Here is a 15,106-nt window from a genome sequence, read left to right as displayed (position 1 = left end):
CTACATACAGGGTAAAGTGCTTCTCGAGCTGGAAATGAAGGGGGAAATCTGGGAATAGACAGAGACCAGAAGGAGAGGCCATAGTTCGATCCCCACCTTCGACACAGCGCACAAACTCAAACCACAGCCACAAGTTTCAAACCAATCCCCAAAGCAACCACATACAGGATGGACACAAATCAGAGCAGCACAATTCTACCAGTGCAATCTGAATCACCGTCTATAGAAAGCAAGGCCTGAGCCTCACCAGGTTGCTCATTAACAGTGACCACAGAATCATAGCAGGGCCCAGTGTGTCCCCCAACTCACCATCTGCAAGATCCAGCACACAATACAACATTATTTGACAAAGAATCAAGAAGATGTGATCAGCTTTCCATAGAAGTCAATCTTAAAACGACCACATGTTGAAATTATCGGATTCTTTAAAGCAACTATTTAACTTTGCTCTGAGTGAAGAAAAATAGGCTTGATAGCAATGAGAAACAGAAACTGTGAAACAAAACCAAATGCCATTAAAAAAAAAAAAAAGATCTGAAATAAGAAACTTATTTCAGAGAAGTCATCAATGGTACATTTATCTCTAACACTGTTGACTTTTTAGGCTAAATTTTGCAATTGACTGTAATTACATACCGGTAGATTTAAATATTTTAAAAAAGGAAAAGAAGAAACTTACAAGGCAGCAGAACGGAGACAAAAGAGGACACTAGGGACAACATGAACATGGATCCACAGAAACTACCTGGTCTGAAAAACAGAGAGTAAAAGAAGTGGGAGCAGGAAAAGTGAATAGAATCTCAGGATATCCTAGAGCAAAATCAAAGATTTAACATGAGTATTAAAGAATCTCAAAGAAAACAATACCTCAAAATATCAAAATCACACTGCTGAAACCACAGACAGAGAAGAAACTCCCGAAAGTAACTACAAAAAGATAACAGAGTATACACAGGTGAATAATGATAAAAATAAATGTTTTTTCCTTTAGAAATCATAGAAGACAGTGAAGAAAATCATTAAATAATGAAGAGGAAAAAAAATCCATCAATCCAGTATTCTAAATTCCATAAAAATATCCTTCAAGATAAAGAGGAAATAGATTCATGCTCAGGCAAAGGATCACCAGTGAATTCATCACCAGCACAGAGTCTATAAGAAATGCCAACCAGAATTTTTCATACCAAAGGGAAAAACTATTAGAAGAAAATAAGAATCTTTGAAAGTGAAGGAAGAGCAAGAAAAATGGTAAACAGCCAGAAAAAAACAAAAGAATACTATTTTGGTATTAAGTACTTTAAAATGCATATGACTATTTAAAGAAAACCATGTTCAGCCTAGATGAGGTTTTCAACATATGCTGATATAACATATGTAACTATACCTAGGGAGGGGGGAAAATAAGGCTGGGATTGATATTTTAATGTAAATAAAACAGACATCAAGTAAAAGAGAATCAAATATAAAGATAGATTTCATAAAGATAAAAGGAGTAATTCCTCAAAAAAAAACATAACAGCTATAAAAAAGGCATGCACCTAATAATATAGCTTCAAAAAAACACGAAGAAAAATGACAGAATAAAAGGGCAAAATAGACAACTCCATAATCATAGTAGAAAATACTTTCCTGAGCAACTGACAGAATACTGAAAGCAAAAAAAAAAAAAAAAAAAAAAAAAAATCAGTAGGCACAGAAGAGCTGAGCAACACTAGGCAATTACTTTGATGTAAATGACATTTACAGAACTTTCGACTCATAAGTTTCTTCTCAAGAGAAATGCAAACATGCCCTCGCAAAGGCTTTTATACAAATATTTATATCACTTTCACACTGAAATGCCCCAAACTGGAAACAACCCAAATGTCCACCAACAAATGAAAGGATAAACAAATTGGAGTTGTCTATACAATGAAACAGTACTCAAAAAGTAGTGAACTGATACATACAACAATTCTATTTGTATAATATACAAGAAAAAGCAAACTAATCTGAAATGACAGCAGTTATACCCGCCTGAAGACAGGGCTCGGAGGGAGTGGCAGATTGCAAAAGAGCACAAGGATACATTCGTCCGTGATAAAAATGTTCATTATTTTGATTGTGGTGATGGCTTCACAGGTATATAAAATTCAGTCAAAAACGGAAAAAATTGTATACCTTTAAAATGTGTAATTCATTATACTGTATACCACAATAAAATTGGGGAAAATATTCAACATATCCTAAAGACAAGGGGGGTACAAAGTTTTGAGTGTGGGTCCTTCACAAGAATTACCTGGGATAGTTTAAACCATTCATCCCAATCCCCATGCAAAATCTACAGACTCTGATATCCTATGAGCAGACAAGGTATATAAGCTCACCAACTGATTACTAATCACATGTCTGAAAAACCACTATTTACGGCCCATTTCAAAGGCCATCTCCCCTCTGAAGCCTCCAGTAATTCAACTAACATAATTGCCTCTTTTCATCTCACAAAGCTTGCTCTCAAAACTGGAACTTACATAAAATTGATATAATCTTATCTGCCTGTGTTTGTCAGCTTTCCATTACTGCCACAAAATACCTGAGATAATCAACTTCTAAAGTAAAAGGTTTATTCTGGCTCCCAGTTTACAGGTTTGAGTCTATACGGGATTGATTCATTGTCTTTGGGCCTACGGTAAGGCAGTTTTGATGGGAGCATGTGATAGAGGAAGCTGCTCACAATAATGGTGGCCAGGAAGCAGAGAGAGAAAAACAAGAAGGGGCCAGGGTCCCAATGTTCCCTTCAAGGACATGCCCCCAATGATCTAACTTACTTCCACCTCTTAATGGTTCTACCACCTCCCAACAGCACCAAGCTAAGGACCAATCTTTAATAAGTGGAATTTGAGGGGATTCCAAATCTAAACTATAGTAGCACCCTACCACCTTTGTAAGTTTTCACAGGCAAAAAGACATCCATTTTTTTGTAGCTTCCTCTATGTATAGCATACTGCCTTCCAAAAAGAGATGCTAAATATATTAAGAGTATGTCTGCTTGTATGTAGCCATGCCTTGTTTAGCCTTGGCCCTCGCCATTTGAAAGTCTGCCATCTTAGACTAATAATACTAAACCATAAATGTGCATGTTGAGTTTGGAGAGAGCAGATATCAAGGAGAGGACTAAACTGGAAATAGATTCATGCTCAGAAAAGGAAATGCAGTGTTGTACATGCCAACTGTGCAACCAAGGAAAGACAAAGTAAAGAACTCCCTGGGAAGAGGAAACTAACGTGTTCGGAAATGCCTGTTACAGAGACCTGGACTGTCTCTACCCAGACTGCATGTCACCTGCACAAAGTTCTGGCACAGTCTTCTCTAATCCCTGCCCCTCTCTGTCACTCTGCCCAATGTACATCTACTACAAATAAGTGTATTTTACGTCTGTGTGATGTTCTCAAAGGTAAAGACAGTACTTATTCTATTTTCCACAGCCTTAGAAGGACTTCAGGAAATATGTGATGAATGAATGAACAAATAATGACTGTTTAAGGCTGGAAACTTTTCATGCATGTTTCCCCAAAATGTCAAGTTTGAAATTTTAATGAGGAGGTAGGGAACTGGACTCATTTTGTAAGTTATGTTCTACTGCACAGCTTTTTCTCCCCCCTTGGCCTACTTAAAATCTTCTAAACTTTACAGGGGCTCAGTAAGTGGTAAATTCCTTCCTGGCACGAGCACGGCCCATAGTCCTCACTAGGATGGCTTTAGATATTTGTGCTCCACATACCACATGAAAGGGCAGAACCAGCCTCAGTCAGTCCAGTGAGAAGAAAGGGTTAATATGTGGGGACTTGGCTCAGTACTGTCCTCATAACACATCCCTGAGGAAAAACACAAGAAAAGGGTCACTATTCATCACAAATACTAACTCTAAGGAATCTGAAAGTAATGGGGAAGATTCTGCAATTTAAGGAAGAAGAAATAAAGTAAGATTCCACAAGCCCTTAGGAGGAGCCTCATTCCATGCACAAAAACATACATAGGCCACCATCAACTTCAACATGTGAGAAAATGTTGACGCTGTTTAAGTGAGCAATCTAACTTCATGCTCTAAATAAATCACTTTATCACAGAAGGTGACCCAAGCGGCAGAGCCCTTCAGAGGTAACAAATTACAAAACAAGTGAAGTTTTATTTGCAGTCTGCCTCATTGTTTCAGTTTTTCAATCAATACTACTTCAAACAACTTATCTGAAATCAATTTTATCATTCCCAATAATGCAATCCACAATTTGGGTAGCATCATATCATGGTTCACTGTTATCAAAAGGACGTGGCCAGCAGGGATGGTGGCACACACCTGTCATCCCAGCAACTTAGGAGGCTTAGGATGGCAAGTTCAAAGTCAATCTCAGCAATGGTGAGGTGCTAAGCAATTCAGTAAGACCCTCTCTCTAATACTATTTAAAAAAAAAAAGGCAGGGGAAGGGGGGGCCTGGTGATGTGGCTCAGTGGTTGAGTGCCTCTGAGTTCAATCCTCAGTACTAGCACTCACCCACCCACAAATAAAAAAAATGACTTGGCCAAGCCTCACTAGCAATCTAGCCATTTGATCCAGATCATCTTTCTCAGGCTTTATAAAATGCAGGTAATAATAGCACCTACCACAGAACCCTTTCATTAAGGTGAAATGGAAGAAAGCATAAAAAGCATATACTTTTTGGTAAATCCAGCAGCTCAGGAGGATGAGGCAGGAGGATAGTGAGTTCAACCTCAGCAAAAGTGAGGCAATAAGTAACTCAGTGAGACCCTGACTCTAAATAAAATACAAAATATTGGGCTGGGGATGTGGCTCAGTGTTCAAGTACCCCCAAGTTCAATCCCCAGTACCCTCCCCCTCCCCCCAAAAAGCATTCTTTCTAAGATGCTAGCCAACAGGAAGGGCTCAAATGAAGTCTGCTGCTACCATTGCTCCAACATCGTTGGTTTCTGACTTGTAGTACTTAACCTAATAGAGTTAAGAACCTTAAAGAAGGAGAATTTAGAACCATCAATTTGTCTCTTAGAAGTTCTCTTTGAAAAAGAGAAGGAAATGGGGAGGAGAAAGGTAAGTTGAAAGAAGGGAGAAGGGAGAAAAGGAGAGGAAAGAAAATGCAGAAGAAAAGACTAAAATAGAGGAATGATGTACAGGTAGCCTGTCTTTCTTCAGGCTCTAGGAACTTTGAAAACAGAAAACCAACTGTACTTGCAAATAATGTCTGTAGTTAGAAACTGCCAGGCAAATCATTTAAAATCTTCAACTAGAGAAGTCAAAACACATTCATGTCTAAAAACAGAGCAGAACTTTGTCACAATAACTTCAAGTTCAAATAGCAAAACCTATACAGTTTCTTTTATAAAAGTCACCTCTTCTATTTCTTTATTCTCCCTCCCTAGCAGGATATTTAAATTTTATGCATACAATTTCCCAATGACTTGAAGCACATCCTACCAATACTGTGAATCTCCAAAACATATTTGCATGTTGGGTGTCTTTTTTTTTTTTTTTACTTTGCCATTCCCTTCAAGAATACCTAACATGGCTGATTTAATTGTAGAACAACAGTTTCATTAATGATCAATAATAAATTGGAAACTTGTTTCAGATAACTATATTCATCCAGTTATTTTGTGAATAAACCTCATAAAAACCATGAAGGAAATATAAGAAGGCACAAATCCAAGTGACAACTGATATGTAAGTTGATCTCCCTTCCTAGCTTTATTAGCTCTGGCCTTCTGACAATAGGCACTTCTAGAAGGAAGCCTAGAAGTCCTTCAATTCTTTTGTCTAAAAAACAAAAGACCACAGGGATATTTGAAGTCAGCTCCTACTCAAGGACAGACTAAATGTTACTCCCAGTATTCTGTGTCTTCTACTGAAATGCATACACATCTACAGGCTGATTTTCCCTTTCTTTCAGTTTTTTATTACTTTCTTTTCCCTCTAAAACCAAAAACTCAAATTTAGAATCACAGATAGAGATGGGTATAGATCAAAGAGATAACTAGTTCCACTTAGTTAGAAATTGATCTACAAGATAGCCTTTTTAAAGTATTTCCTGTTGGTAAAGAGCTCTAACCATGAGAAAAATCTTTAAATATTAATTTCAACTGAATGTATGCTGTGTGCTGGATCCTTTGCTAATAAGAACATTATAGGGGCTGGGGATGTGGCTCAAGTGGTAGCGCGCTCGCCTGGCATGCATGCGGCCCGGGTTCGATTCTCAGCACCACATACCAACAAAGATGTTGTGTCCGCCAAGAACTAAAAAATAAATATTAAAAAAAATTCTCTCTCTCTCTCTCTCTCTCTCTCTCCTCTCTCCTCTCTCCTCTCTCACTCTCTCTTTAAAAAAAACAAAGAACATTATAAATATCATCTCAATTAATCTTCATAACAAAACTTTGAAGATGGGGTCACTGTGTCCACTGTAACTTTGGAAAAACCAAAGATCGTAGGTAATAAGTAACTTGCCTGAAGAGACACAGTTATTAATTGAGAGAGCTGTAAGAAAACCCCAGGGTTTACCCAAGTGTTGGCCTCACAATTGTTACAGGCCTTAATTTTGATTTCTGTCACCACTATGCTCTAGGATGGCCCTTCAAATATTCAAAAACTGCCTGGGAAGCATTTGGCCTCCACTGGGCTTTCCACCACCTTCCTCAGTAGAATGGAGAAGAATCTGTGAGCTGATTAAGTCCACATCCCTACCTAGAGGAGACCTAAGAGTAAAACCAAGGGGAAATCTGAATGAATCCACCTGTTCCATGTGCTTTTAGCTACTTGCTTTGATGACCAATTTTACAGGTCACATAGCTAAGCAGTATAACCCCATCAGCTTTGCTATCAGAAGCTCCTCTGATGGATGGTCACTATGGTAACAATTGTTTAAGCAGTTTTTACGTGGAGGCTACTTTAATCTTTCTTAAACCAGTTGAAATTGCCAACCATTTACTGGGGCCTACAACAGTTGTCTGATGGGTGAGAACCTTTTGACTTCAGAGGGCCAAAAACCCCACGCACAGATCATGCTAACTCTGCCATTTTCTGAATGTGCTTCTAAGGAGCCACAAAGTTTTAACAATACACAAGCAGCTGACCAATGAATCTTTCCTTGCCTCCAGTCACCTTCTCTGACACCTCAAACCATCCTGCTTCTTTATCCCATAAATACCCCTGAGCCCTATCCAAGGGAGGTAGATTTGAGATTTGGGGCTCCTACTTCCTCAGCATAGGCACCATGTGAATAAACTCTCTTTTGCCAAACTTGTCATTTCAGTGATTGGCATCCTGTGCAGTGGGCAAAATGGGGCTCACTTGGTAACATGTTCTAGTCAACTTTTTTGCTGCTACAACTAAAAGATCCAGAACAATTTTAGGAGAGAAAACATTTATTTAGGGGCTCACAGTTACAGAGGTATCAATCCCTAGACAGCAGACTCCATTCCTCAGGGCTCAAGGTAAGGCTGAACATCATGGAGGAAAAATGTGACAGAGGGAAGCAGCTCACATGATGATTAGTTAAAAAAAAAAAAAAAAAAAACACAGAAAGAGCTTCACTTGCCAGATACAAAATATATACCCCAAAGCCAAGCCCCCAATTTCCACCTCTCTAGCCATGCCCTTCCTGCCTTTAGCCACACTCAATTAATCCCATCAGGTGACTAATTCACTGATTGGGTTAAGGCTCTCATAGCCCAATTATTTCTTCTCTGAACCTTCTCACACATGAGCTTCTAAGGGACAGCTCACATCTAAACCATAATATAACAAGGGTAAGAGGGAGAGCCAGACATCCAGTTTCCCAGCAAATACTTCATGCACCCTATCTCTTCAGAATCACCTCATCTTCTAACTCCTTGACCACATTATCCCATCTTTACCCACATTTCTTAGTCACCCAGGAAGATTGCTCTTCTCCATTCTGCTGAAGGCCCCATGACCAACCTAGAGAAGAATTTGTGAGCCCTTTAAGTCCACACCTTTACAAGGAAGGGGACCTAAGAGTGAAACCAAGGGAAAATCTGACCAACCTGGAGCCACAATTGCCCTCCAAGGCACACAGCAAATGCCCTTCTATAGGAGCCGGGAAAAGGAACCCAGGACAATCTCCATTTAGAGCTTACTGCTTACACATGGGCTTGGAAGGAAGTCAGTTTACAAGACAAACTGCTCGAGTATGACATGCATTTAATTGCCTCTGGGGCAATCAGAAAGCAACATATCAACAAACACAAAAACAAGGTACAAACCAGCAGCCAAGTTCTGACAAGAAAGATCTCCAAAGAAGCTTCTGCAAAATGAGATGTGAGAAAGTTGGTGTCAGATATGTCTAGTGGGCACCACGGAGAGAAAGATACCAATGGAGGAATACGGAAATGACTGCAAATGACTAGGAGGTTACTTGAGGAGAGAAGGTTCCTTTAGAGAGCCTTTCCGTAACATGTGAGATTCTTTTCTACCTGAATTGACCAGTTGCTGTTCCATCACCCCACAGCCAAGAACTTCTAGCCATTCTCCATGGAAGTTGATCTCCATCTCAAAGGAAGGATGAGTAAAAGGAAAGTAGCAGTCCACCCATCTTATCTCCAACCCTGCAGAGATGACAAAGAAAAAAGAAAGAGCATCATGAGGCAGTCTACCCTTTCTTGGGATCAAATCTGCCCTTCAGCAAATGACATCAATTACTACATTCTGAGTAAAATAAATAGTAAACAAACTAATTTGCAACATGTTAGGGTAAGGCAATAAATCTTATAACTTGTGAATAACTAGGCATGTCTTTCCAGATATGAAAAGCACTCTGTGAAGTTCTGGGACCCTCTAAAACCAAATCAATCACTTGTCAATTTCGGCAACCATTTGGCAAAGGAAAAAATTAAGTCCAGATCATGAGAAAGCACACAATTCTCTCTAATTTCTAGAAATGAAAGTGACACCATTTCAGAGTTTTTAAAACAACTATATTTTTGCTATACTATCCTCCAAACATGCATACCCACTGATGTAAGAAAAATTATGAGATATCCTATACTTACTTACAAGGGCCAACAGATGGAGTATGGGTAGAGATAAGAGAAGTTAATCCGTTAACATTTGCAGGTGAAAGCAAAACAGACTGTTCCATTTGCCTGAATGTACACTAAAGTCTTGACTTAAATCCCATCCTGGCCAACCACCAGGGCTCCTGGTCCCCTGCACTCTGTTTTAGTATAAACTTTCTGGACTCTCAACCCCCACTCATGCAGAAGCAATGGTTACTTCTCCTATGGACTGCCCTATCATCCCAAACCTTTCTCAGTTCAATGTAAATGACAAATATCTTCCTTACTCAAATCCGCATGATTTAAAAAAACAAAAGAACACTTATAGCTCTGGTCCACAGGACCTATTTCCAGCTGCCATCTAGCCCTATTTTTGGTAGTTTTAGGAAATTATTCCAGGATCTGGTCCTTTTTTCTGGTTAGCATCTGCAATGGTATTATTATTATTATTATTAGCAAAAAAAATTTATTTAATAAAAGAAAGACTAGTTCACTTAAAACAGTGAAAGCCTGCAAAGATCAGATGTCACTTAAATGCCGAAAAACCATGTGAGAGGTCACCTGGCAGCTCCATGCCCATGTTCCAGAACACAGAAAGTGAGCATTTGCAAATCATTGTGCTCCTTGCCCTTAGTGGCAGGGCTTTCTTTTTTTAGGCAATTCTAAGGCCTTGATAAAGGATCCAGTTTTCAAGGATAACATATCCTCCCATAGGAATCTAAAATACCACATTCTCAGTCAAGACTATCCTATGGAAATTAGAATGTGAAATGAATAAAAACAATAATAAAATTGCTTCTATCTATTGAGCCTTTACCATCCCATTTCACAAATGGGGGGGGGGGTAATTAGAGAGGTCAAGTATCTCACTCAAAGTCACAAAACTAGCAGACAACTGGCTAAGTCTAGGTCTGTCCACTTCCAAAATCCAGATGCTGACAATTAAAAAGTAACTCTCTGTATCTATGAATCAAAATTCAGATGACAGTAGAATTATGAGACACAGGTCTTTTCCTGTGCCCCAAATTCCAAAGAAGAAGGTTGATTTTTTTTTCTTTTCAGTTGCACTTATTTAGTTTTAGTTGCATTTATTTTCCTAGCTACCTGCTATCTATGGCAAGCATTTTAGTTTATAATAGTAAAATATTTTCTTTTTATTATATATGAGTATAATAAACATTAAAGTGCACATGTGAAAAGTACAGAATTTGATAAATGTCGATAAACATATACATCCATAAAACTGTCACCATAATCAGGATAATGCCCATATCCATCACCCTCAAAAGTTTCCTGTGCCCCTCTGTAATCCTCAGCACCCAACTGCAGTCCCCACTTATTCTCCAGGCCTCCCAAACTCCCAAGAAACCACAGATCTCTTCTGTTGCTATAGTCAAGCTCGCATTCCCTAGAATTTTATTAAAAAGGGAATCACACAGAACGTAATGGTCTTTTGTCCATCTTCTTTCACTCTGTATATTTTAAGATTCACCCATGTTGCATAAAACTATGATTCATTGCTTGTTATTTATTGCTGAGTACACTTTGCAAATACTTTTTTCATCTGGGAAAAAAAGATGACCCAGTTGCTGGACACTTAGGCAAAGTCCACAAGTTACCCAGGCAGTCCAGACTTTTCTGTGTGAAGCTCATACATGAAGAGCAGTTGTTTATTTGCAGCTATATTTGAGAAGGTATTTGTACACCTGTGTGTCTGCCCTTCTTTGGGACCAACAGTCCCCTATCAATATTTTCATAAAAGCACCAGAGACAATCCTGCTAGCAAACAGAAATGTGTGAAGCTTTAGGACATAAAACTGAGAGCAAAAGGACCAGGAGACGAAACAATTTTGAACATTCTTTTTTGTAACTCCTGGCAAGTATCAAATTATTTTATGAAAAGAGTTCAGAAAAACAAATTCTATCATGTAGCCTTTTATACTGGTTTGACTTTTGCCAAAAATAGCAACAGCACTAAGGAATAACATCATAATTTCTTCATCATATCATTAAATATCTAAGGGCTCAGAACAGAGTAAGTGCATTCTGCACCAGTTAATTTCCCTGTATCAAATTTTTAAAATTCCTTCAAATAGGCTAAATAGAGTTTAGTTTATATAACTTTACATCTCACACTAATAACATCTTAGATTCCCCCAAGTGTGAAAGAAAAATTTTCAAGACATTAGTAAGCACTCAAAATAGTCATTTATTGAAGCTGGGAGCAGTGATAGTGATGCACGCCTGTAATCGCTACAGCAGCTGGGGAGGCTGAGGCAGGAGGATCACAAGTTCAAAGCTAGTCTAAGCAACTTAGCAAGGCCCCAAGCAACTTAGCGAGACCTTGTCTCAAAAAATAAGAAGGGCTAGGGATATGGCTCAGTAGTTAAGCACCCCTGGATTCAATTCCTGGTACCCAAATCATCATCATCATCATCATCATCATCATCATCATTATTTCATGTACTGATTAAAGTCATTCCATGATCAATCATTTTAAGTGCTGAATACCTGCTGAATACTGTCTCATGGGAAGTGAGGTCTCCATAGAGACAGGACCCTATTTACACAACATCTGTGCTGGTGCTGATGGGACAGAACAGCTTACGGATGAACTGGAAAGTGATGTGAGGCCTCTTCCCCTCTCCAGAAACTTTTCTTAATGTCTTTTACTGAGGGCATTTGCTTTATTGCTTCTATGATTAGGAAACAAACTGTAATTTGGGGCTGAAATTATCTGCAATGTTGAACAAATTCTAATGACAAAATGTCCATGTTGCATCGACCATTACACTTCTGGTTTAAGACCTTGGCCACCACAGCCCTCGGTTTCGTTGGGCTCAGTCATCCTACAGGTGTCTCTTCATAGCAATGAAAATAATTGCTCCACAGTGAAAACTACACACAGCAAAGCATGATAAGGCAGGGAAGCGAGCCAAGTATTTCAGGACCAAGGAAGATGATAAATATTAATGATAATATGGAACAGAACCCATTGATAATAAAATAAAAATAAAAAAGGAAAACACAGATTGTCCAAAGTTGTGTATTATGAGACTGGGTGGTTTTTAATTAATTTCACCCCCTCAGATCCTTTGTTAAATTTCCTTTTTAAAGTCCATATGACCCTACAAAGAATGCCAAATCCATACACTATTCGTTTCTTTTGATCTACTACGTTAAGAACTTCTTCAGTTTTATTTCCTTTATATAAACAGGCAAAAGTCTAAACTGCCAAACACCATTTTTGAGCAGTCTAATGGCTCTACTTCAAACAAACAGTAATCATTTGAAAGCAAATTATATCAGTTAATGTGTAATTTTGGCAAAATACTATATTCTTTTATGTATTCTATTTAAATTTCCATGATATTGACACATTAATGGTGGTCATTTTTTAAATTACTACAGTATAATCATTCATTGAATAGCCCCCAAATACCTTTTCCTTTTTTTTTTTTTGCGGCAGGACCTCAAAATTAATGTCTTACTATATCTGCTTAAAATGGCATCTTAACATGCTTTTGGCATTAAACTATACCATACTAAGTAAATATCTCAAAATTGTGACTTATTTCCCATGTCAAGTATCAGGAGTCGGTAAAATGTCCATAAAATTATGTATTTTGTGTTTCATATTAATAAAGGGGAAATTTTAGTAAGCATGTCCACATCATATGAATTCATTATTCATTAGGCTAATCTGTTTTTGGGATTACAGAGGAAAATTAAACACATGTATTATATATCTAGTGAAAAATAAGGCTGAAGTTTTTTCTTTTTACTTCTTTTTGGGGGGAGGAGGAGAAACACACTTTAACAAATGAGCAAATCACATTTACAAATGAGCTTAAGGCTTTCTATTTCAATTTTCAGCCTAGGGTCAGGGAGAAGAAAATCCAACTATAAATTCAAGTCTCAGATTTCCACCATTTTTCCTGTGAAATTATGAAGACCCCAGCTGCCTGACCCCTACACTGTATATAATGACAGCTACTTCACACAGTGATTTCAGAAAGGACCCTGCAGGAAGGCAGGTTTACCTAAGAGGCAGAGACCTTGGAGAGACCTGGTTTCACTTCTAAATGGAGATGCTGAGTTTGTTCAAGGATGAGTAGGCCCCAGTGTCTAAATGCAACCCCTAAAGCAGGACCTCTAAGGTGGCAAGTAGACATTTCTTCACGACAGTGAAGATGTGTAGCAAGAACTCTGATTCCTTCTCAACTCTGGCAGCCACACCATGAGGACAAAGGGCACAGGGAAGGCTGCAGAGCATCTTGCCCACCCACACAGTGTACCCGCTTCCCAACTTCTGCATCCTTGGCAAGACCATCAGGGGACAAAATTCGGAGGGGGGGGCAGTGATCATTTCTCATCAATCTTTTACCTCCTGTGCAATGCCTCCTGAACAGTCTGCCTGAAGTACTATAAATATTAAATAGACATCATCTCCTACCACCTCCAACCCACCTTCGTAAGAGATCTCATACTTAGTAAACACTTCCCTGATTTAAAGCTAATTAAAAGGATTCTTGACCTGTTTCTTCAAACTCCTTATAGAGATGAGACTGTCATCAAAACTACCTTCCACAGGAAGTACAATCTAAATCTTGAAAGGTGGATGGTCCAAACTAGAGCACACACCAGTGATTTTCTACATCCTACCAATGCTACCCTCCATTGATGCAAATAATTTTTAAAATTGACTACACAAATATGCAATTAATCACTGCTGTTTGGCATTAATTTTTCAATAGATTTCTTTTCCCTTAGTTGGTACCAGAGGGAGAGCAGAATGCAGCAACACCAGGGTTGCTCCTCCCACTTTCTGAACAGGATACAGTTTGTATCCAACAAAGGAAAGAAAGGTGGAGAGAAAAATGAAAGAAGGTACGCTCTGGCTGGGAAAAAAAAATCTTGAAAAACTGACACACATGAATCTAACAGGACCATTACCCAGCTGACACTGTCAAAGGCACCTCACAATTCCATCTCATTGGCTTCTGTTTAGGACCATGAGCCCTTAAAACTGAAAATGTGCTTATTTTCTGATTTCATTTATTTTCTAATTTATCAATGTTGCTCTACTCTTAAAAGGATTTGTTTTACAAAAAAAAAAAAAAATCAATAGGTAAAAAGTTCACAGAAACCAAAGTCAAAATACTCTTAAAAAAAAAAAAAATCTCACTATATAGCAGGTCATCAGTGAGCAGTGTCACTTGTAACCCTGTCCTTGTCTCTCCCCACTCTCCTGAATCCTTGTAGTAAACTTATAAGTTTACACTTTATCATTGTACATAAGCATAAACCAATATCCATTTCTATTTTTCCTCTTATATGAAAAACAGAATACTATGCACATAATTTCACATCATGCTTTTTCACTTAATGATATGTCTGGAGGCCTCTCTATGCAAACACAGAGCATTTCCTTTTTCTTTTTCTGACTCCTGAAAAGTGTTCCACTGTGTGGCTCGCCCACATTTACAGATGTCCCTGATGGATAGATACTTGGAGCATATCCAGTTCTTTGTTATTGAAAGCAATGCTGCAACAAAATACCCTGTTGGGCCAAAGAGAAAATGCTTTTATAATTGCAATAAGTACTGCCAAATTGTCCACTCTAGGTGTTATGTCACATCCTGCACTAACATTAGCTCAATACTTTCCACTGAGGCCAAGGTAATAATTAGTGAAAGAGTCATATTAGAGCTCAGGTCCCAGATGAAATTAAGGGCTCTGCTGATAAAAGACCACCAGCTTGATCCCCTTAGGCAGCTGCCACTTAGCTAATGTAACAGCTGAGTGCCCTGGACAAGATTCTCAGGTTCCTGCTCCCTGCCTTGTCCCTTGTTAACTCTCTGCATCTCTTGTCTCTCCCTTCACAAAGGAAAACAGTATCTTCTGGACCAAGCAACCATGTGACTGGCAGTTATGAGGAAGAGGAGGCACATTTGAGGCCTGAAGCATCCATGTGGGAATATGAACATTGATTCCACTTCCAAAGCCCACCTCACAAGCAGCATGAAGTCATTCATGGCTTACA

The 15,106-nt window shown here is 38.6% G+C and overlaps 1 protein-coding gene across 9 annotated transcripts in view; it reads right to left on the bottom strand.

The window, feature by feature from the left end:
* The window catches only part of Fars2 (phenylalanyl-tRNA synthetase 2, mitochondrial), a 507,072-nt gene that overhangs the window by 328,993 nt on the left and 162,973 nt on the right, over positions 1-15,106 (bottom strand). For all 9 annotated transcript variants that reach the window (XM_077801819.1, XM_077801818.1, XM_077801821.1 and 6 more), the window contains one exon: positions 8,479-8,610. In XM_077801819.1, the coding sequence (XP_077657945.1) occupies positions 8,479-8,610 (132 nt within the window). The remainder of the gene's footprint in view (positions 1-8,478; positions 8,611-15,106) is intronic.

This window comes from Urocitellus parryii, chromosome 8 (assembly GCF_045843805.1).
Source record: "Urocitellus parryii isolate mUroPar1 chromosome 8, mUroPar1.hap1, whole genome shotgun sequence".
NCBI lineage: Eukaryota > Metazoa > Chordata > Mammalia > Rodentia > Sciuridae > Urocitellus > Urocitellus parryii.
Note: the sequence above shows the minus strand (reverse complement) of the source record. Positions and strands in the feature narration are given on the sequence as shown.